The 25,143-nt window shown below is 46.0% G+C and overlaps 1 protein-coding gene across 2 annotated transcripts in view; it reads left to right on the top strand.

The window, feature by feature from the left end:
- The window catches only part of ACADL (acyl-CoA dehydrogenase long chain), a 54,821-nt gene extending 30,052 nt beyond the window's left edge, over nt 1-24,769 (top strand). The window contains exons 6-11 of one of the 2 annotated variants that reach the window (XM_063933070.1): nt 3,942-4,106; nt 5,842-5,943; nt 17,059-17,172; nt 17,995-18,122; nt 22,197-22,283; nt 24,480-24,769. In XM_063933070.1, coding sequence (XP_063789140.1) covers nt 3,942-4,106; nt 5,842-5,943; nt 17,059-17,172; nt 17,995-18,122; nt 22,197-22,283; nt 24,480-24,573 — 690 coding nt within the window. In that variant the 3' untranslated portion in view covers nt 24,574-24,769. The remainder of the gene's footprint in view (nt 1-3,941; nt 4,107-5,841; nt 5,944-17,058; nt 17,173-17,994; nt 18,123-22,196; nt 22,284-24,479) is intronic. The other variant, XM_063933071.1, reaches the window with a different exon arrangement.
- The last annotated feature ends 374 nt before the right edge of the window (nt 24,770-25,143 follow it).

The raw sequence follows: 25,143 nt of genomic DNA, 5'->3' as shown, positions 1-25,143 counted from the left end.
TGGAAAGACACCCTGCAGTCAGTAGCTCTACAGCAGCGCCACCTAGCGCTTCTGAGTCACACTACATGCAGGCAGCCTGTGGAGCATCATTAGGGTGCTCCAGGCTGTGCTTTATCTCCCAATGCTAGGGCCCCGCCCCTTTGGCATGATGACATGATGTCGCTGGTATAGGGGGAGAGTCCGGCACAGGGTGCACTGTTGCCCGTTTACAGAGCTATATGTGAATTACTCATATGGCCTGTATATAACTAATTTATTTTCTACAATCTTGAAACTTGGCAGGTAGCTTCTCCTTAGGTCCCAGGTGCTTGCTAAGAACCAGTTTTACAAGTGTCACTGTCCATCCACGGAAATCGCCAAAAATGGATATGTACGTACGTACGTACGTACGTACATGTATGTTCCAGCATAACTCCGGAATGTCTGCAGCAATTTACAACAAGTTTGTACACATATGACTTACAATCCGGGAACAAACACTGTGGGGGTAACACACCCCTAGCACCCCCAGGGGCGAGACAGCAGCAGCACAGAGTATTTAAGCAGACAGCATAACTCTGGAATGCCTGGAGCAATTTACAGCAAACTTGGTACACGTATGACTTACAATCTGGGAACAAACACTGTGGGGGTAAGACACCCCTAGGGGTGGGACAGCAACACAGACTATATCAGGACACGCATGATATGTCAGTGACAACAGGACAAGATGTAAGGAGGAGAATCGAGGTAGCAGGTAGCCACACGCTGAGAGTTATATAGTGGGAGGAGCAGGGTCCCCAGCAGCACAGAGTATATTAGGAGATGCATGATATGTCAGGCAGGACAGGGCTGCATGTGACAGGGGCGGTGACATGATGTCAGAAGGGGAATGGAGGTAGCACGAACCCACATACTGAGAGTTATATATTGGAAGTAGCAGGGTGATAAAACCTAATATTTATCTTACTTAAAACCCTCTAAAAGGTGAAAGAACACAGTACGCTATTGGCATATGGTATACCGTAAGGGTACGCACGTTGCGTAACAATCGCTTAGCCGTAGTCGAGACGCTCGAGCGTCACGTTCGCTCACGGCCAAGAGATCACAGGCGGGCACGCTATAGGCTGCCGACTAACAATGATATGCTACTAGCGTAGCGGACGCTTGGGACCACGAGGAGATCACAAGCGGCGCTGATGCTCACAATGTTAAACCTTTATAACTATACCATAAACAATGTATTTATGCAATAAACCTTGGTGCAGTGATAGGGTGTAAATGTAACACAGTGTAACCTTATTAACTTGAAAGCTGTACGAGCGTCTCCGACGCTCTGAGAATACTTAGAAATATAATAAATACACAGATACCGGTATTAGGTTCTAACACCTTATATGAACGTTCTATTTGCAAAAGAATAATACAATACAAGTCATACACTACCAAAATAACATTGACTACCTAACCAGAAAACTACACATGAAATACAATAGCAGTACAATAACACTTAAGAGAAAGAGAGAGAAAGAGGAGAAGAGAGAGAGAGATATGGCTCACAATAACAATAAAGGCAATATGGTTGCGGAGAAACTTACGCTCAAGGGAAACAATCGCATGCGCCTCTGGATATCCAGCTCCCGATTATCAGTGGTGAGAACCGTTGAAGAGAATAGAGAGCTGGCCCAGGTCGGCTTGTCCTTTTATACACTACACATAATACAGTACAATGGTCCCTATATTCTTATTGTTCATTGGACACAGGAATTCGTCTTAGCATTATAACAAAAGGTCATAGGTTGATTCATACAGGTGGGCTGTGACTATTTCCAACTGCTCAGGTGGGTGGGAAACTAGGTTTCCCGCCGCATGGATAATAAAGTGCAAATAATAGCAAATGTCCATAAACTTCTTATGTCCATAACTATTCGCACGAGCGATTAATCTGCTTCCAACCAACACCGGAATATTGCTAATTAAATACTCTTCCGATGGATACTAAACACCACTGTATAACCTCTGTCTGACCCTTCGTATCAAACAAAGAGGGATCTCTTTGTCTATGAACATGCTACATTAACTAAACTTTCAGGTTCTATCAAAGGGACCATAATCTACAAAATACATTATATAGTTAAAATATGTTACGAACGAGTCGCCCGCTAGACGCACATAAACTTTACCGTAAATGCGCATACCGTGCGCCTGCGGGTGCACGCAACAGCGAGTATGCGCACGCACGGGAGAGCCCATGCACTCGCAGCGGGGACACGCATGAGGTGCAAATATGGCTATGTATAGCGTGATATTTTTCTGACTTTGACAAGGGTCACCCAGCAGTACAGAGTATATCAGGAGATACATAACGTGCTGCGCTATATAAGAAACTGTAAATAAATCTATCATTTCACAGGGGCACTGACATGATGTGAGGAGGGGAATGGAGGCAGCAAGAAGCCACAGACTGAGCGTTGTATAATGGGAAGAGCAGGGTTCCTTGGGGGACCAAAAAGGGGACCGGCCACTACACAAAGTGGGTCAGGGAAGCAAGATATGCCTATATACTAGATCTCCAACCAACGTAAATTAACAAACAACTATAATTCTAATTTACCATCCTCATCCCGTAGCGAAGCACGGGTATTCAGCTAGTGTGTGTGTGTATGTACGTATCTAAGTGTGTGTGTGTGTGTGTGTGTGTGTGTATACACACACACCTCTCTCTATATTTGACACAGTACCTTACACGGGATCCGGTTGGGATCCCAGCAGTTGAAATCCCGACCCCACTCGGAATGCCGACACAAGCATCCCGAATAGGGTCGCAAGCCCGGCGCCGGGATTCTGGGACAAGCGTGTGCCGAACCGTCTGACCGGTAAGCCGCAGGGGGGAGGGTTAGGGTTAGATTGTAAGCTTGCGAGCAGGACCTTCCTACCTCTATGACTGTTTGATTACCCAGTTTTGTCTTATTGTGTCCCGTTGTAAAGCGCAGCTGAATTTGCTGCGCTGTATAAGAAACTGTTAATAATAAATTAGGCTGCGGGGAGGCAGTATACTTAACTTCCCCCGTCGGGATTCTGAAGATCGGGATGCCGCGGTCGTTATTCTGACCACCGGCATTTCAATCCCAACCCCCCCCCCCCTTGCACTGAATCATGATGGATGCAGAGGTGTCATCAAATATATACAGTAAAACATTTTTATGTACAGATGGCTCCGCACTTGTCTAGTGCAGCTACATTGCATACATAAACTCCTGGCGTGACTAGGCGATCCGTCCGCCTAGCCCCGCTGAGAGTGCACAGAAACGCTCCCATTCTAGTGAATGGGGCGCGTACGCATCACGGACGTGGAGATATGCGCGCCCACGCACAGAAAGAGCCATGATTAGCGAGGCTCCATCTACTGTATATGAGCATGGTTCAATTAATAAGGTAACAACAAGACCTCTCATTGCGTACATTTATTCAACTATTACATATATGTTTAATCGGTAGTATGGCCTTGGTACAGATTATTTTTCCACATACTGTAGTCCCCATAGTTGTATTAGCGTTTATTCCATTGGTACACCAAGGAATCTATCCCGGCATAGAAGAAATCGGTGTCAAGCGCCTGAAGCCGGGACATGGCGGCTTGCTGAACTTCACCGTCAGTTGTGAATCTCTGTCCAGCCAGGTGCTTATTCTATGGCGGAAAAGAGATGGGAACCACTTGATGCCAGGACAGGGCTGTAAGGCAGATGGTCCAGTATCTCCCTATGGTAGCGCTGTAACACCTCACACGTGTAGCTGGCTGAGGGGCCTGGTGTTATGTAGCCTGTTGTCCCTGCACACCTCGACAAGTTGGCGATGAATTTTAAATGCTCTGTTGCTTATGGGAGAGCTGGTATCTGAACCGGAGAGGCAAAGCGGTGGATTCTCGCTCGCACTGCTCAGACAAGTTACTGTATGTTTTGCAGGTATTTATTACGAACGGCTGGCTGAGCGATGTAGTCATTGTGGTCGCTGTCACAAACCGTGAGGCTCGCACTCCTGCCCATGGCATTAGCCTCTTCCTGGTGGACAATGGTACCAAAGGCTTTGTGAAGGGACGGAAGCTGGAGAAGATCGGCCTGAAGGCGCAGGTAACCTCGTGCTCGGCAGCTGCACTCCATGTGGTAGGAAAGGAAATACTACTATAGCGGTGTGGTATTTGCACTAGTGGTTCCAAGTACCCTGCAGGGATTTTCAACCCAAGTCCTCCATGCGGGAAGACTTTACATATAAGCTTCAGCTGGCGTGCGATTCCTATTACCGCTGTCACAGGCCACACCACATGTGAAGGACGGCATCTACAGTAAGGGCTAGATTTACTAAGTCGTGGCTTCTACATTGAAAATTTAAAGCGGCACGAATATGGAGTGCAAAGCTCCACGTGTTGTGCATGTAATATTAGTACCACTTTTAAATTTTGGTTTCACCGATGGATTTAAAGGGGCAGTAATATTAAATACAAAAGACACCTGGTTTTGTGTATAATATTATTGCCCCTTTAAATCTGTAGACTAATACTACTGTAGTAATCCCATTCTGTACACAGCTGTACATCGCATAAGAACCTTGAGCTTAATTTACTTTGCCACAATGTTTTTACCTGGGACAGAAACTCATTCAAGTTATACTGTACTGCAACACCATAATGCACCCACTGACACTGCAGAGTCCTTTATACAGTATTCTTACATTGTACCTTGTAGTATAGCAGAGTATGGGATTAAATGCAGGCTAGGATACTATGGGCCTAATTCAGCATGGATCATAGATGTGCGAAAAAATGCTTATCTACGGTCGTTTTCTCTAGCCCCGGATCCAGCCCCCCTGCAAACATGCAAAGCATTGCATGGTGGTGATGCTTTTCCATGTTTAGGGTAGCCCTCTGCTTATGCAGCCTAGCTGCGAAGACAGACTGCTACCCGCCATGTTTCGGGACGTACACGCCAGCGTTGTCCAGACTGCACCCCGAAAACGCTCCCACTACGCCCCCCCTCCCCTGCAAACACCTCTGCCTGTCAATTAGAGGCTTTGGCAGATGTTAGGTGCCGTCGCATCTCACAGTGGGCCTTATTAAGACCCGATCGCTGCTGTGCGTTTTCGCACGGCAGCGATCGGGTCTGAACTGCGCCGGCGCCACAGTGTGCCGGCGCATGGCCAGCAGCCGACGGCTGTCTTAGCCATGCGATCGCCTCTGCCTGATTGACAGGCAGAGGAGGGAGGGGGCGGGCTGGTGACATTTGGCCGCCGTTTAGGGGGCGCGTCCGGGCAATGCAGGTGTCCCCGGACGGCTGGGGCGGGCCGCTGCGGCCCTCACAGCGACGAGTAACTCCTGCCAGCGCGCAGGAGCTGCGCTGGCAGGGAGTTACTCCTACAGTACAAAAGCCTCGCCGCTGTGCGATGCTTTTGTACTTCTGCGACTGGATAGGTCCAGACATGCGGGGCGGACTAGCCCTGTGCTGGGCGTCCCACCACATGTCAGTGTGCCTGATCGTAGATGTGCTATACGATCAACTCTGAATCACCCTCTGTGTGCGCACGCACAGTATGGCTCCTGCTAGTGCGCACACTTTAAAAGGCCCCAGCATGCGAACGCAATTGTACCTGCGTTCCATGCTGAATCGGACCCTATGTTCTTTCCCCTGTCCATTTTAAAACAATGTGGGGATGTTTACTAGGTGACTTGCATTGTTTTGAAGATCTTGATTTACCTATTTCAGTGACTGGCTGCGGATAATCGTGAGAACACGGGTTAATATGCAGACCTACATACAGTAAACGGGTGTCCTGTACTCCCGTCCTCTAACCACGTCTGTACTGTAATTTCAGGACACAGCAGAATTGTTCTTTGAAGATGTCCGGCTTCCTGCAGACGCTTTATTGGGAGAGGAAAATAAGGGTTTCTATTACTTGATGGCAGAACTACCTCAGGTGCGTCTACATAAAACCTTTGATAAAACCAGGGATGTTACTGACGGTAACAAAGGTCTTATGCACAGTTTTTAACACTGTATATAACTTGGAAGATAAATAACAACCGTATACTGTAAAATATCAATTATTTCAGTACGGTTTACCATATAAACCAAATATTCAATCACAAAATGAGTCTAACCTGCAGCTAACATGTTACATTATTTTCATTACCAGATTATATTTAAGTTGTCCATAATTATAACTTTTCTGTTCTATATTTCATTGTGTAAGTGTTTGAATTTATCCTAGCAGGCATGGCTCGGAAGCTTTACGTTCATAGGGCCTTATTCAGGTTTGTTGGCAAACCAAAAAAAGTTAGTAATTGGGCAAAACCTTGTGCAGTGCAGGAGGGGCAGATGGAACATGTGCAGAGAGAGAGTTAGATTTGGGTGGGGTGTGTTCAAACTGAAATCTAAATTGCAGTGTAGAAATGAAGTAACCAGTATTTACCCTGCACAGAAACAATATAACCCACCCAAATCTAACTCTCTCTGCACATGTTACATCTGCCCACCTGCAGTGCAACATGGTTTTGGCCAATTGTTAACTTTTTTTTTTTTTGCTAACAACTCTGAATAACCCCCATAGTGGGTATGACAGACCTGATAACAGAGCAGCAGGTGGATCTTAGTGTGTGTTAGCCATACCCATATAGGTGGCTACTGAAAGAGCTGGCTGATCACTAATTGGGTTGATTGGTTGGATCCCATGGAACCATATCATTGCAGTTGGAGGATGACTGCACGCACTTTGCTCCTTGTCCACCTCTGAGTGATCCCATCCAGTAGACTTCCTGGGGCCATACACAACACAGGGGTGGACTTAGGGGTCAAGCTTCTAGACACATCATTGGTTCCCAATGCCTCATGTCACTGCCCCCTTCATTTTGGGGGCCAGACCGGATACCCTGAGATTGCCAAAGCAGCCCAACCTCACCCCGCTACCTCCTCCCAGATCAATTTGCTGCCCATTGTCCCACTCCCATCAGTTGCAAAATAAAATAATAAAAAAATAAGTCCTAATGACAAAAACAAAAAAAAGAATAAGTTATATACAGTATGTGATGTCTGTGAAAATAGTGCTGAGGTGGCATTCTCATTGATGATCCCTACATCTCAGTGCATTAAGCCACAAACACCCTCAGCTGTATATTCAATGTACAGTCAGGTCCATAAATATTGGCACATCGACACAATTCTCATATTTTGGGCTCTATACACCACCACAATGGGTTTGAAATTAAACAAACAAGATGTGCTTTAACTGCAGACTTTCCGCTTTAATTTGCGTGTATTTACATCCAAATCAGGTGAACGGTGTAGGAATTACAACTGTTTCTATATGTGCCTCCCACTTTTTAAGGGACCAAATGTAATGGGACAATCAACTCAAAAGCTATTTCATGGACAGGAGTGGGCTATTCCCTCATTATTTAATCAACAATTAAGCAGGTAAAAGGTCTGGAGTAGATTCCAGGTGTGACATTTGCATTTGGAATCTGTTGCTGTCGACTCTCAATATGAGATCCAAAGAGCTGCCACTATCAGTGAAGCAAGCCATCATTAGGGTAAAAAATCAAAACAAACCCATCAGAGAGATAGCAAAAACATTAGGTGTGGCCAAATCAACTGTTTGGAACATTCTTAAAAAAGAATGCACTGGAGAGCTAAGCAACACCAAAAGACCCGGAAGACCACGGAAAACAACTGTGGTGGACGACAGAAGAATTATTTCCCTGGTGAAGAAAAACCCCTTCACAACAGTTGCCCAGATCAATAACACTCTCCAGGAGGTAGGTGTATATGTGTCAAAGTCAACAATCAAGAGAATACTTCACAAGAGTGAATATAGAGGGTTCACCACAAGATGTAAACCATTGGTGAGCCACAAAAACAGGAAGTCCAGATTAGAGTTTGCCAAACAACATCTAAAAAAGCCTTTACAGTTCTGGAACAACATCCTATGGACAGATGAGACAAAGATCAACTTGTACCAGAGTGATGGGAAGAGAATAGTATGGAGAAGGAAAGGAACTGCTCAGGATCCAAAACATACCACCTCATCAGTGAAGCATGGTGTTGATAGTGTCATGGTGTGGGCAGGTATGGCTGCCAATGGAACTGGTTCCCTTGTATTTATTGATAATGTGACTGCTGACAAAAGCAGCAGGATGAATTCTGAAGTTTTTCGGGCAATATTATCTGCTCATATTCAGTCAAATGCTTCTGAACTCATTGGACGGCGCTTCACAGTGCAGATGGACAATGACCCGAAGCATACTGCGAAAGCAACCAAAGAGTTTTTTTAAGGCAAATAAGTGGAATATTATGCAATGACCAAGTCAATTACCTGACCTGAATCCGATTGAGCATGCATTTCACTTGATGAAGACAAAACTGAAGGGAAAATGCCCTAAGAACAAGCAGGAACTGAAGACATTTGCAGTAGAGGCCTGGCAGAGCATCACCAGGGATGAAACCCAGCGTCTGGTGATGTCTATGCTTACCAGACTTCAGGCTGTAATTGACTGCTAAGGATTTGCAACAAAGTATTAAAAAGTGAAAGTTTGATTTAGGATTGTTTAGTTGGTCCCATTACTTTTGGTCCCTTTATAAAGTGGGAGGCACATATAGAAACCGTTGTAATTCCTACATCGTTCACCTGATTTGGATGTAAATACCCTCAAATTAAAGCGGAAAGTCTGCAGTTAAAGCACATCTTGTTTGTTTCATTTCAAATCCATTGTGGTGGTGAATAGAGCCCAAAATATGAGATTTGTGTTGATGTACCAATACTGTATTTATGGACCTGACTGTATTTGATTTCTCATTGGCATCCTGCATACTACAACTCCTAATCTGAGTTCACACGAATGTATAATTTGGTAGTGTATGTAATGTATTTGTATAATATTAGTACTTGCTTGTACATGGACTGGTATTTACTTAACACAGGGCAATTTAATTCCGTTGATTAGTTGTCCAATTGGCTTTAGCTGAAGCCTTTGTTTAAGTAGACCTGGCTACAGTAGTATATGTTTGCATTCAGTTATGGGGCAGTTGTCTGAGTTTGGAAATATAAGAAGTGAGGAAATTACAAAGTTAGGAAATGTTAAAATAAAAGTTAAACCAACATTGAAAAACATTGGAAACCAGGTAATTTCACCATTTAACTTGCGTTTTCCTTAAGGACTTACCTATTTATCTATACTTCTATTTAAACAACACCATGTACCACAGACTGTTTTTCCTAATAGCACTTCATGGTATCCTCTCTAAAATGGCAACATCCTTCACTATTCCTGTTATTCATCGCTCCATACACATTGCAGCCTCATTAATCCTCATTAATCCACTGCCCTCTTATTAACTCTCATGAGCTTTTAACCTATCTATGGGTGTCATACAGAGTTGATCGCTTGCTGACGATTTTCGCAGCGCCACGATTGGGTAAAAAATGGCAAAACTGCGTATACGCCACAATGCGCATGCGCGTAGTACGGGCACAAAGAGCATCGCTGCTGTGCACTGGATCTAGCGAAGATTCCATTCGCACAGCCGATCGCAAGGAGATTGACAGGAAGAGGGCGTTTCTGGGTGTCAACTGATCGTTTTCTCAGAGTATTTGGAAAAACGCAGGCGTGGCCGGGCGGGTATCTGATGTCATTACCGTGTCATTCGTCGCAGCAATGATCGCACAGATAAGTAACTACAGGGCTAGTCTTGTTTTGCACAAAACGTGTTTGCATCCGCTTGGCTGCACAGGCGTTCGCACTCCTGCAAAGCAAAAATACACTCTCCCCCCCCCCCCCCCCCCCCCAACCCCCCCGTGGGCGGCGACTATGCGTTTCCACGGCTGCTAAGGGGTATATTCATGCATTTGTCAGAATGGATCCGACAACCCCTATTCAAATCTCATCTCAATTTGACTTTTTCAAGTCTAAATGAAATGAGGGACCCAGAGGAGGAGGGGGGGGGGGGGGGAGGGAGGGAGGAGACCGGCGGTGACAGCCGCCGGCAGACGGAAGAGATCAGGGCTACAGTAGCGCTGCAGGAGGATGACACACAGCCGGCCGACCTCACGGCAGTGTCCACCTGGCTCCAGCAAGCGTGACCTCACTTGCTGGAGCCGGGTGGAAGCTGCCGTGAGCGGCGCGTCTGTGTGACATCCTGCTGCAGTGCAGTGCTGTAGCGCTGATCTCCCCTGTATGCCCACGGCTGTCCCCCGTCCCCCTGCGGCTCCCCCCCCTCTCCTGCTCTAATCCCTCATCTCAGTCCGACATTTTTTTCTATGTCGGACTGAGATGGTCAAAAAGGGGGCCAAAACACCGTTTGACACACGCACGTGGATCGGCAGCTATTCCGCCGATCCACGTGCTTTTCGACAAGTGACATTCATCGACTTGTTGAAAAATTTTGGGATATATTGAATAGGTCAAATTACCTTAAAAAGTCGAAAACTGCCGTCTTTTCGACAGACGGCAGCTTTCGACTTTAATTGAATATACCCCTAAAAGTAGCTAGCGAGCGATCAACTCGGAATGACCCTCTATGTACACTAACTGTAACAGCCTCAACCTGTCACCATAAGAAACTATCACACACCTCCCCCAACTATACCTATCTCTCTCTTCTTCTGCTAGCTGGTGACATATCCCCAAATCCAGGTCCCATCCACATACCACGCTCACATTCAGCTGATTCACAACATAATATAATTCCAACAAACCGTATAAACATCACATGTCTCCCATCTCCCTCCAAGTCACTAAAATGTGCTTTATGGAATGCACGCTCTGTTTGCAATAAATTAACATCTATTCATGACTTCATTTAAAAAAACTCGATATGCTAGCTATAACAGAAACATGACTCACACTATCAGACACAGCCTCCCCTGCAGCACTGTCACTTGCTGGCCTCCATTCCCTCCTCCCCCCCCAGGCCTAGTAACTGTAAAGGAGGTGGGGTTGGAATATTACTGTCCAAATCTTACACACACAGTTTTACCACCTGTTTCTTCACTCGCATTTACATCATTTGAAGTACATTCTATTAGGATTTTCACCCCTTTCTATCTGCGTGTTGCAGCTATCTTATCGCCCACCTGGGCAACCCCAAAAGTTTTTGGAAGATTTTTCTTCTTGGCTCCCTCACTTTTTATCCTCTGACCTCTCCACCGTCATTATGGGCGATTTCAATATCTCTATTGACAGTCCACAATCTCCCCATGCCTCCAAACTACTCTCTCTAACCTCCTTGTCATGCTCTGCGTAAGCTGGGGTTCCGACAACAGAGTTTTGGCTCAAGGGACAGCTACCTGTGAGGAGAGTAAACGAGGTGCCTGAATGTAATTCCTCCCCATGTGGTGGAAGCCAAACTAAGTGTTAACGTTGGCCGGAGGGCGTAAAGAAAAGGAGGACTTCGTAGGAAGATAACTGTAGTTTTAATGAATAATCAGGCTGTACACGAATATTGGAGCAATTGAAGAAACTGGAAGAATTAGAGTCTATGGTTAAATGACTTGAAGAGTGAAGCTGAAGAACTCCGGTAAAGAAGAACTGATGACTGTGTTTTATGATTAAAAGACGAGGCTGAAGAACTTGGATTTTGAAGAAATGAAGACGTCTGCGGGAACCACCGTTAGCACCTGGAGCTCCTCTACGACCTGGGACCCCGTGAGCGCTTCCACGAGTGGCAACGGACTTAGACAGCAGGACTGCAGCAGCGTTTAGGTAACCGATGGATGAGAGCAATTAGGACCAGGGAACCAGAAGTAACCTGGGAGCACAGAGCTGGAGAACCTTTCACAAGGAGATAACATGAAGCACTGGCACTCTCCCTCTGAGCCAGCCCCCTTTTGTAAGGGGAGAACACGCAAGATTGGCTGGACACAGATTGGGAACTTCATTGGTAATACTATGGTCATCAACATGGCTGCCCCCAGCACAGGAGACATACTTAGCTGTTAGCACACAGCTTTAGCCAGCTTCTGTCTCTGACACACTATACTGTGTCACCACTAGAGGACCTTATCGCAGCGATCCCCGTCGCAGCGCCCGGCTCTCCTGGCCCTTGGCAGCCACACATCCGTCCAGAAGGACCCGCCGCCAGCAGCTCCCTGCCGCCGCAGCCGCGCCAACCAGTGGGAAGGTAACCCGCGGGAGCACCCGCCGGAGGTAAAGCTCCGGAGCCAGACACTCCTCTCTTGGCCTCTCCCAGTGGACTGACTCCCCTACTCATCGGGACTGCCACTGCCTTGATCTTGTATTCACCAGTCTATGCTCTGTTTCTGAACTTGCTAACACTTCTTTCCCTCTCTCAGATCACAACCTTATCACCTGCATGCTCTCCTCCATTACTTCAAACTCCATGTCCCTGAAGTCTATCAAGCCGCCTCTAACCTGCAGAAATATTAACGCTATTAATTTTCAACAACTATCTACCTCACTGCAACCACTGCTCTCACCGATTTCTACATTCACCTCTCCTGAGACTGCTGTATCGCACCTTAACCAAACTCTAGAAACCGCACTCTATGAAGTGGCTACGGCTACCCATCACACTCCACGTGGACTTAGATGTCAACCATGGCACTCTAAATACACAAGACACCTACAGAAACTCTCACGTAAAGTATAACGCCAGTGGCGTAAATCTCGTAGTACATGTGACTTCCTCACATATAAGACCATGTACCACTCTTATCGTAATGCTCTGGACACTGCTAAACAAACATATTTCCAATCTCTCATCTCTGCTCAAGCCTCTAACCCCAAACGTCTTGTTAATACATTTAAATCACTTCTTGTCCCTCCCTCACCCACCCCACCATCCACTGTCAGTGCGCAAGATCTTGCTTCCTATTTCAAAGACAAGATTGATAAGATCCAAAATGAAATGGTACGCTCTTCCACAGCCAGTGACCTGCTCCATTTCCTTCCTGAACCCTCTAACACCTTCTCTTCATTTGATCCCACAAGAATCTGCACTCTTCTCATCTGCCTACTCTGGGATCAGTACGGGATCCTGGCGGTCAGGAGCCCGACAGCCGGGATCCTGGTGGCGAGCGCAGCATGTCCCCTTACGGGCACGCTGTGCTCGCCACGCTTCTGGCCCGGTGGCGACCTTTGGTCGCCATAGGTTTCTATTCCCCCTCCGGGTGGTGGTGTGGACCACCACCCAAGAGGGGTAAACAGCCGGCGGTCAGGACTCCGACCGCCGGTATTTCAGCTGGTGTCGGGATTCCAGCATCGGTATCCTGACTGCCGGGATCCCGAAAGGCGGTCAATTGACTGCCTCCCACTCTACTACCTCTCCCCTTGACTCTATACCCTCACAAATTAGTAAAGCTCTATCTACTGTGCCCATCCCAACCTTAACTAAAATCTATAATCTCTCTCTGTCTACTGGTATCTTTCCTTCTCTATACAAGCATGCAGTGATTACTCCCATTCTGAAAAAACAAAACTCTGACCCGAACTCTCTCTCTAACTACCGTCCCATCTTTCAGCTCCCATGCCCCTCCAAGCTACTTGAGAGACTTGCCTACACTCGCCTCACACACTTTCTTAACTCACACGGCTTACTGGACCCATTTCAGTCAAGATTTCGTGCCCAACACTCCACAGAGACAGCACTGACTAAGGTAGTGAATGATTTGGTAACTGCTAAATCTACGTATTCTCCTTGATCTCTCTGCTGCTTTGACACTGTTGACCACTCTCTTCTCATACAAACACTGCAATCCCTAGGTCTTCAGGACATGGCCCTTGGTTCTCATCCTACTTATCTAATTGCTCCTTCAGTGTTTGTTTCTCTGATTCCACCTCTTCTTCACTACCTCTCTCAGTTGGAGTACCGCAGGGCTTGGTCTTAGGTCCTCTGCTTTTCTCGATCTATACCACATCTCTTGGCAAACTAATCAACTCTTTCGGATTTCAGTACCATCTGTATGCGGATGATACTCAAATCTACCTATCCTCCCCTGATTTGTCACCATCTGTATTGGGCCGTGTCACTGAATGCCTTTCTGCCATTTCATCTTGGATGACATCTCGCCACCTCAAACTTAATATTTCCAAAACAGAATTAATTATATTTCCACCGGCCAATAGTAGTTTCCAACCTGATATCTCTATCACTGTTGAGAACTCGGCAATCACCCCTACCCCACAAGCTCGCTGCCTAGGTGTCATTCTTGACTCTGAACTGTCCTTTGTTACCCACATTCAATCTGTCTCAAGATCATGTTACATACATCTAAGAAACATATCCAAAATACGACCATATCTTACACAAGACACAGCAAAAACTCTAATCCATGCTCTCATTATCTCCCGCATTGATTATTGTAATAGTCTCCTGACCGGTCTTCCCAAACATAGGCTCTCACCACTACAATACATTTTGAATGCAGCTGCGAGGCTAATCTTCCTTGCCAGACGTTCATCTTCTGCAGATCCACTCGGTCAGTCCCTCCATTGGTTACCGGTATTCTACCGTATTAAATATAAAATACTTTTACTCACATAAAAGGCTATTAACCAAACTGCACCAACATACATCTCTTCACTCATCTCAAAATATCTCCCTACCCGACCTCTCCGCTCTGCACAAGATCTACGTCTCTCATCTACACGCATTACTTGTTCACACTCAAAATTACAGGACTTTACCCGGGCTTCACCCACTCTGTGGAATGCCCTCCCACGCACAGTAAGACTCGCCTCTAGTCTCCAAACCTTTAAATGTTCCCTGAAAACTCACCTTTTTTAGACAAGCCTATCAAATTCCAGACCCACCCACATAACCTTCAGTGCTTCCCTATCTAATTACATACTCTGTAGAGTATTCATAACATCACATATCTTGTCTTTCTTTAGTCTCACACCCTCCTGACACTTGGCCAACATTGCGTGGGTATCATCATACAACCCATTAAGAACCTAGCAATCTGGTGGACCATTATGCAATAGGTAGCATCTATCCTTGTGTATCTATGCCTATTTCCCTATAAATTGTAAGCTTGCGAGCAGGGCCTTCTTACCTATATGTCTGTCTGTTTTTACCCAGTTTTGTTCTATTACTGTTGTTCTAATTGTAAAGCACAACGGAATATGCTGCGCTATATAAGAACTGTAAATAAAGAACTTAACTTAAACCCTCAATTAACATGGAGTATATGCAAATTATTTTCATTATCTGTGTTCTTAGTGCTAGGAGTGTGCATCATTATTTTTCTTCCTCCAGCATAGTAATACAAGCCTCAGCATGATAGCAACTCTTAATATCTCTAGTAATGGGCTAACATAGTATCTAAGGTTGAAAAAAGACAATTGTCCATCGAGTTCAACCTATTTGTGGTCTCCTATGCAGGATTATTTTATCTAAAAAAAAATTGACTGATGCTGGCGTCAGCCGTTGCATTATATCCCTTTTTTATAGTAACTATAGTGCGTGACTATGCACAATAGCCCTGGATATCCTTATCCATTAGGAATTTATCTAACCCATTCTTAAAGGTGTTGACAGAGTCCGCCATTACAACTCCCTCAGGCAGGGAATTCCATACACGTATTGTCCTTTCCGTGAAAAAGCCTTTACGCCCTATAATTACTCGGTTCAGCTTTACTTCCCTTTTTGAATATAGTCACTACTTCCGCTATACGCCAGTCTTTGGGAACCATACCTGATATAACTGAATCCTTAAAGATCATAAATAGGGGTTTTGCAAGTTCAGAGTGAAGCTCCGTTAAAACCCTTTGGTGAATTCCATCGGGCCCTGGTGACTATTAATCTTTAAATGTTTTAATCGGTCACAGACTACCTACTCACTTAAATAAGTACCTATCAGTGGGATATTCTCATTATTGAGATTGTGTGTTAGTCCCTGAATTGGGTCCTCTCTAGTAAATACTGTTGAAAAAAACTAATTTAGTGTGTCCGCTATGTCATTATGATTTTTGATTAAGACTCCCGACTTGTCTTTTAAAGGGCCTATACTCTCCTTCTTTAATCTCTTGCTATTAATGTATTTAAAGAATGTTTTGGGATTTGATTTGCTTTCCTTTGCTACTAGTTTTTCAGTTTCTACTTTAGTCGATCTTATTTCTTTTTTGCATATTTTGTTACAGTCCTTATAGTGTTGAAATGATTCCGCCTTCCCATCAGATTTGTATTTTTTAAATGCTCGCCTGTGTGCAGTCCAGGTCCCCTCTCCTTACGGTGCATGTGTTACAAAGAGTGTGTACAATTGTGCGGTCGACTGAGACTGTTTTAGAAATGTTACAGAAAAGTGATGGCGTTCCTGGGCAGTGACTGCGAGGCGGCTAGTAGTGCATGCAAAAATGGTCCGTTCAGTGGGCGTGTTGTGGGAGTGTCGCAGGCGTGTCAGTGCAAGCAGCTGCGTTCCCACGTGCACGCCCGCAAGCATAGGAGGCCGTGGGCAGATGAGGACACTACTTCCATACGGCTGGTGCGACCAATGTTTACTGTGTATATATATATATATATATATATATATCATACTCACTGTTAGGGTGTGTACACACGGTGAGATCCTTGCTATGCCCGATTTTCACTTGCGATTTCCCTTGAACTCCCTGGAGCCCAGATAGCACAAATTTTGACTAACTTTTCTTGAGATATGGACTATGTGTGCTTACGATTTTGGCTTATGTGAGATTTTGGCTTATGTGAGATGTCATTGACATGTGAGATGAACTAGACAGTACACCGATCTAGCAAGGACTGACTTGCCTGCACAGTCTATCTTTTCTTGCGATGCCGACCTGGCGGGACCGCGCATCGGGATCGAATCGGGATCGCAAGGTGACTTTCACCTTGCGATCTGCACTAACTTTTCTTGCGATTTTGACTACTCGTATTATGTTCATTTATCCTCCAGATGTAAACCACCTTGAGTCCTACTGATGAAAAGTGTTATATAAATGACATATATTTATATTTGCGGACATAGGAATCCGGTGATGGGGTTACATGAATCTATTTAAAAACTGTGCTATTTGTTCTGTGTCACTGTGAATAACTCCCTTCTGTTACCCTGTAGGAGAGACTACTAATCGCTGACATGGCGCTCGCTAGCTGCGAGTTCATGTTTGAGGAAACCAGGAACTATGTCAAACAAAGGAAAGCTTTTGGAAAAACTATTGCACACTTACAGGTAGTACTCTATAGTAATAGCTGAGTCATTGGCGTGGAACGTGTCACATTGTCCTTCTAGACCAGACTTTGCACTAAGGCTAGTGCGCACATATGCTTTTACCCAGAGGAAGCTTTGTGTTCACCAATACTATAGCAGTCCTTGTAATGGCAAATGCCTACAATGTAAGTAACAGTACTAAAGCCTGAATATACGACTCCCCTAGACTGTAAGCCATCACGTGCAGGGCCCTCCGCCCCTCTTGTGCACTCCCACTCAGTGAGCGACTCCGCTCACCGCTGTCTGCCCTTTCTCAGGACGCTGGGCCATAGACCGCTGCTGTTGGCAGCTCCCTCCTTGTATAATTATCTTACTGATACTGAGTTATCCCCATGTTCTGTCGGAACCTTTTTACACTGAATTGTTCATGACTGATTTTCACTTTACAATTGAAGATGTGTCGTTACGGACACTTGGCGGTGCCATATAAATAAAACATGTTGTTTAAAATAAGCTAAACAATATGAAATCTATAGATGTCCTGTGGTTGAGTGAGCAGTCCCAGCTTGAGGTTCTGCCAGATATTCTGTTACACTACACTGGATTAAAGCTGTACGATTTTTTAATATAATTAACGCGGATGCCCTGTTGGGGGCGCTCACATGTAATGTTAAAATATCATTGTGCGTTCTCTGCATGCCTGGACTTGGCATTAGTAATATGTAGGAACTAAGAACCAAAGTCCTTGTGCTACTCACAGAATATCTGACTATGACGTTCTGGGGTTATATGTAAGCCCAGCCCCCAGTCACTCTTATTACATCTCTGTATTTTCTCCCTAAGACTGTGCAGCACAAGCTGGCGGAGCTGAAGACGCAGATCTGTGTGGGGCGCGCCTTTTTGGACAGCTGTCTCAAGCTTCATTCAGAGAAACGTTTGGACTCTGCCACCGCTTCCATGGCAAAATATTGGTATGCATGAGAGAAGCACTTTCCATGGAATAAAGACAAGTACACACTATGGGGTAGATGTATTAAGCCCGGAGAAGTAACAAGTGGAAGGTGATAACGCACCAGCCAATCAGCTTCTAACTAATTTTTCATACCTGTAATGATTGGTGCGTTATCACCTTCCACTTGTCACCTCTTTATCACTTCTCCAGGCTTAATACATCTGCCCCAGTGACCTGTATTTGCCCATAAGTGGCTGGCATACTTTTCAGCTACTGAAGGATCTAATGTAGACTATCGTAAAGTAGCTAATTAAGGGGTACATTTACTAAGCAGTGATAACAGCGGAGGAGTGAGCCAGTGGAAATATTTTCCCATCAACCAATCAGCAGCTCTGTATCATTTTATAATATGCAAATGATAGATGTTACTTCAGTGCTGATTGGTTGATGGGGCAACTTCTCCACTGGCTCACTTCTCCGCTCTTATCACTGCTTAGTAAATGTATTCCCTTAATCTGGTTTATTTCATTAACTAAATCCAACGCATCTCCCAGCATTGCTGCCTTAATGTATAGCACTTGTAATGGTGAAAGGGTTACTGTGGGTGACCCTGTCCTCGTCTCCATGGCGCTGTCCTTTCAGCTCTTTTCACAGCTTTGGCTTTTTGTTCCCACTTGATGTTTTCATGACGTTCTCTGTCCGGGGTAAGGAAAGCGGGCACTAAATTCTCCATTTTACAAGCACATAGCGCAGAGCTATTTAACACTGAGGTATGTCAGCTGAGCAATTGCTCTGCATACTACGTCATTTGAGGCATCTGAACTGATTGTTCATGATAACAATAGCTTGCCTGAGCAACGGTACTTCGGATAGAGCGCAGTTACGGTGGCTTGTTGTTAGCTGCTGTGGCACTGCAAGTCCCAGCTGGTCAAGTGGCTTCTTCTGAGTCAATGGGTTCAATTGAATTGCAGGTGAAGGGTGCGAGTTACAGTTGCAATAGCGTAAAAACTCTGGCAACTGCACCTCATCTCGTAGCCCATTCTCCCCCCTAATTTGCACAATTACGTATGCAGCCCTCAAACAAAATTGTGTGGGTCCAAGCTCCCATAAGGCACTGCACTAACCTGCGGGGACAAGAAGATCGGACGCAATTGGATTGACCCCAATGTATGATGTGTGTGTCTCTATATAAGAATAGGGAGGAATGTAGCTCTAATTGTTAACAAGGACGGCTTAATGAGAAGGACAGGCCAAGTATAAGAAGTAAGGACATATATGTAGAATCGTCAACCAAACGTTTTGCTGGTGTTCTGGTGAAATCAGTTCTGATTGCGCCACAGTCCTCCTGGTTACTCGGTAGTCCTGATCTGTCTGCAAATTTAGGGCCTGTTTCAGCGTCTCATGCAATGCTGAGATTTGCGCAAATGGTCAATGTTTTTCAACTGCGCATGCGTCCAAGTCACTAGAAACGAAGTCACATGGCATATGGACGGCCTCAGAAGTCTATTGGGCGGTGACTAGGATGTGGCTGTTTTCCGATGCACCAAGCTGCACGGTCTTGTAATGAGAATGTTGCGTGCACAGACGCTGAATCGCTTATATTGGAGGCTGAGAATCTGCATTTAGCATTGGGCTGGGGCAAGTTCTGATAGTACGTGCAATGGTAGCGTTTCAAGGCGTGCAGAGTGGTCGTCCCAGTTCTTGCAAACTTGTACTCCAGGGAAAGGGCTGATACTAGCATGAGCACTGCGCAGAAAGACGCTATAAAGCGGTCGCAACAGCGAATCGGCCCCTTTTACCATAAATGCAGAGTGACAGCTTCCGCTCTTGTACTATAGATATGGGGCCGGATATAATGAAGTCCGAGTTGGCCAAAAGTGCGGGTTGCCTGCCAAATGTGAAAGTTTTTTTTATTAAAGTGGCTATCTTTTCAAGGCAAAACCATGTCTTGTACACTATTGCTGCTGTAAAAAACGTATGTGTTCAGCTGGGAATCCGCACCCCTGGCCAACTTGGACTTCAATACACACAGCCCATGATCTGAAATAAAGTGAAAGGAAAGCCTCAGAATTAATAAATAGAATAAGCACCATTCTTGTATTAAACTAGTGGTTCCCAAACCTGGGGTGCCACGTGTTGGTGGTCCAGCACCTGATCAAATTATTTATGGTCTATTTAACAAGTACTGGTGGCTGACAATTATAAAGTATGTGGACAAACAGAAGCACAGCCCTGTCCACCAAAACATAACCGAGGGATGACCAACACAATTTACCTATTTTTTTGCTGAATTTCTATAGAAGAAAGTTGTGGGGGGGTTTTGTCCTAGGAGTGAAGTAAAAAAAATTGCTGGCACTGTAGGGCGCCATGACTCAAGAAATTATCTATTCTGAGCCTGGTACTTTTTAAGGCACATGTTTGTTAACTTGCCTTAATTCCTTGACCCAGAGCTTCCCAAACTTGGTCCTCAAGGCAACCACGCATTTCGTAAAATCAAATTAACTGAGGTACTAACAGGGACGGATTAAGGGAGGGGCGACAGGGGCGGTCATTCCGGGGCCCCCACACCTATGGCAGCTGTTCTCGGATGGGATCTGCTGTGGCTGGGTGTACTGTTGCACAATCAGTGCTGCATACATCGCAGAGTGGCTCCGAGTCCCCTCATCAGCGCTGCATGACACAGGTCGGTGTCGCTAATGAGGGTACCCGGGAGCTGCTGTGCGGGGATGTAGTTATGTGACCGGCGGTCAGGAGACCACTGGTCACAATACCGACGCCAGGATCCCGCCCCCTAACAATCCCGATAGTTGGCATGCCGACTAACGGGGACTATCCCCATGTCCCCATAGAGTGCGATCAGGAGACAGACGCCAGGAGCCCGACAGCCGGGATCCCGGTGGCGACGTGGACCACCACACAAGAGGGGTAACCAGTCGGTGGTCAGGACTCTGAAGGCCGGTATTTCAGCTGGTGTCGGGATTCCAGCGTCGGTCTCCTGACCGACGGGATCCCAACAGGCGGTCAATGGACTGCCTCCTGTGGCCGCTGTCAGTGATGTCAGAACTCTGAGTGATGTTTCCTATTTCTCTACACTCGGTCATTCAGCCAATCAGTGCGGGAGGGAGCATAGCATGTGACCTACCCAGAACAGCCACAGTGTAGATTAGAAGCGTGTGGAGAGAATCACGCGCCGAGTGAGGTAGGTGCTGGCCCCATTCTTAAGGTTACTTCCTGACAGCAACTGCCTGTAGTGACAGTAGCTGGTGCCCGGCAGCTCTCCCGGTCACGTTATCTATTGCCGGGTGGCGGATGCTTCTCACGCTATATAGCCACATGTGTACAGTGGCACTGTGTATTATACAGGGGGATTGTGGGCCGTCATTTTTATTTGATTTGATTGACCCCCACAAGCCTTAATCTGGCAGTGGGTACTAAGTAAGCCACCTGTACTCAAGCATGGATATCCTTAAAACCTGGACTGTTAGGGTGCTCTGAGGACTGAGGGCCCGTTTCAGCATGGAACGCTGCTCCGACAGCGTTCGCATGCTGAATACCTCTGCAGTGTGCGCACGAGCGGAAACCGGACTGTGACGGCATCTCACATGTGCGAACACCTCTGCCCGTCAATTAGAGTTTGCAGGGTGGGAGGGGGTGTTGCGGCGGCGTTTTAGAGGGTGTGGTCCGGACAACGCAGGGGTGTCCAGACTGTTTCTGGGGCGGGCCGCAGCGGCTGCCTGACATCACATGCAGCCGCTGCGAGCCAAAACATGGTAGGAAGCAGTCTGCTTTGGCAGCTAGGCTGCGTAGGCAGAGGGCAACCCTAAACGTGAGTGCATCGCATGGGGGGCAGGACCCAGCATGCAGGGCCGACTTGCCCTTAGCTGGGCATTTCCCCGCATGTCAGCGTAAAGGTTCCCTGAGTCTGGGAACCACATTTTTAACCTGAAAACTTCTTTGTACAAATTTGATAAACGTCTTTAATTGGGGTTAAAGCTCCAATTTTTATATTGATTCATTTCTGTGATGTTTGACCGAAGCAATATTTATTTATGCGTTCTGTAATGTAACGGACAGGCTACAATGTCTCTTGCAGGGCATCTGAGCTCCAGAACCAAGTAGCCACAGAGTGTGTCCAGCTACACGGCGGATGGGGCTATATGTGGGAATACCCCATTGCCAAGTAAGTAGATTCTTACCGACAATACAAGAATTCAGCCTCGCAGAATGAAATCTATTGTAAGGAGGAGTGACTAGCCTTCAGGCCCAATTCCCAGGGCAGCCTGTGTTTCCGCTGCTGGTGAGCAGTAGCCTACCAATATAAAGGAGATTGTTCTAATACATACGTAGAAATGAATAAAACACGATTTGTGTAACACATTTTCTATTCAATAAAATGTGATACAATTCAATAAGCTTTATATTAGTAAATGTTGTTAATAATTTACTGAGGTGCTGGTTCTCGAACACTAAAGGGGGGGGTACACACGGAGCGATAATCTAAGCACTCTGACTAGATTGCTTAGATTTCCAGCAAGATCGCTCCGTGTGTAGTCCTAACAGCGATAGCGATACGCAGCCCAGCACATCGCTATCGCTAGTGCTAGATTGGCCTGCATGCAGGCCAATCTAGCGGGTCGCTCAGTTCACCCGCTGGGTGAAATGAGCGGTCCCCCCGTACGCTCAGCACAGATCGCGCTGTACTGAGCCCCGGGAGAGAGGTGTGCTGAGCGGTTCGCTCAGCACACCTCTCTCCTGCATCGGGATGTGAGTACTGGCCTTAAGGTTCTGTGTTTGTGTGATGCCGCAGATTTACTAATGTATAATGATAATGGGTTTCCATAGGACTAATATGACGATCCACTGGTTTTCTGTCCCCAGCTGCAATAATGTAGAAATTCTAATCTGCATATGCTATATGAGGGGCGGCCAACCAGTCAGACAAAAAACTAGTTAGGTGCGTCAAAAAGAGCCGTCATCAAGTCGAAGGCACACATGTAAAAATGGGGTGTGGCTTTGTGCCTGCTAGACCACGACCCTGGTATAAAATACAGTGAAAAAGGCCAGATTCAAATAAAATACATTTTTAAAGCCAGATCCAACATAAAATACATTTTAAAAAACTTCCACATAAAATAATTGAAAAAGCCAGATTCACATAATGCACTTTAGCTCCCCCATGTGTCACTCCAGCAGCACCCTGCTGTGTCACTCATGCTAGCATCCTCCTATGTCACACCAGCCAGCTCCCCCATGAGTCACTCCAGCCAGCTCCCCATGAGTCACTCCAGCCAGCTCCCCATGAATTACTCTGTCCAGCACCCTCCTGTTACTCCAGCCAGCTCTCAATGTGTCACAGCTGCTAGCACCCTACAGTGTCACTCCAGCAATCTCCCCCATGTGTCACTCCTGCTAGCACCCTCCTATGTCACACCAGCCAGCTCTCCATGAGTCACTCCAGCCAGCACCCTCCTGTGTTACTCCAGCCAGCTCTCTCATATGTCACTGCTGCTAGCACCTTACAGTGTCACTCCAGCCAGCTCTCCCATGTGTCACTCCTGCTACCACCCTCCTATGTCACTCCTGCCAGCACCCTCCTGTGTCACTCCAGCCAGCTCTCCCATATGTCACGCACCCTCCTATGTCGCTCCAGTCAGCTCCCCTTTGTATCACTCCAGCCCACCCTTACGTGTCACTACAGAACCCACAACGTCATTGCAGCAGCCCCTTATGTGTCCTCTGTTTGCCGGTGGGTGTCTCACCTCTAGTACCTGTCTCCCTCCGGTGGGTGTCTCACCTCTAGTATCTGTCTCCCTCAGTTCTCAGTGCCCGTAGTGCTGCTGCGTGTCTGGCTGGAGTGCAGTGTTTCAGGATCTGTTGGAGCCACGTTTGAATAAAGAATGAGCCGCATACGGCTCAAAAGCCAGTGGTTGGCCACAGCTGCGTTATATGCTAAAGCTCTCTATTTATGTACTTGCAGAGAGATCTGTCTGACTTGGGATGACCCCCTGAATCTCCTTTTTAAGTTATCTGTGGTTGAAAATGTTACAGCAAAGGGAGATTAAACTTTTATGTTGAATGTGAAGGAGCTAATTGAGGGGAGGGGAGGGAGGGAGCGGGGTTCAGTTTTTTTTTTTTTCTATTTTAATAATACACAGTGGTGTGTTGTCATTTTATTTTAAATATAAAAAAAACACCGGTCTGGTCATAGGATATAATGAAGATACAGGATTAGTGGATGGTGATAAAGCACCACCACCCTGAGTGAGAAGACTATCACTCTGTAGTCTGGCACTGACCATAGAATGAGAAGAATATGTTCTTGCTATTCATCTATTTACATGAAATGAAAACGCGCACCCTCTCTTTATTCCTGCAGAGCGTACGTAGATTCTCGTGTCCAGCCGATCTACGGGGGAACCAATGAAATTATGAAGGAGCTCATTGCGAGAACGATCGTACAAGATAAGTGATGATTGCGAGTAGGTGACACCTGGTGCCTGTAATTCCTCTTGTTTCTCCTCTTGAGGGGTAATTGTACATTGTGACTAAACTGGTAAGATAAAAACAAAAGTGCCTCCAGTATGTAAACTGAATTAAAAAAAAAAAAAAGTAAAACCTCTGTATCTGACTTGTTTGTCTTTCAAAAAATAAATTATTATACAATTATTATCTATTTTTTTTTCTTTATAAATGGCGCCACAAAATGTATGCATCTGCATACAGAATAAACGTACTGTACAAAAACATCTCACATACAATACACAGCAGAATGCCTTGGCATAAATACCAGATATTAGTATCGCACCACAGGGTGGGAGTAGGACGGATAACTGCGCATTGGTTGGGCTGAATCTAGCAGGAGTCACAGTTGGGAATTTCCTCCGAACGCAGTGATCCTGTACCCGACGTGTGGGCGAGCAGACAGAATCTGTGTTGCTGAAGGGGGAGAGGAAACAAGGGGGTAGATTACTGGTTACCTGGAGTCTTCTAGGGAATAACAAGAGGGAGGAGGGCCCTGCCCGTAAGTGCTTACATATGAT

Source organism: Pseudophryne corroboree, chromosome 7 (assembly GCF_028390025.1).
Source record: "Pseudophryne corroboree isolate aPseCor3 chromosome 7, aPseCor3.hap2, whole genome shotgun sequence".
NCBI classification, from domain to species: domain Eukaryota; kingdom Metazoa; phylum Chordata; class Amphibia; order Anura; family Myobatrachidae; genus Pseudophryne; species Pseudophryne corroboree.
The sequence above is the reverse complement of the archived record's forward strand: the minus strand, read 5'-3'. Positions and strand labels throughout refer to the sequence as shown.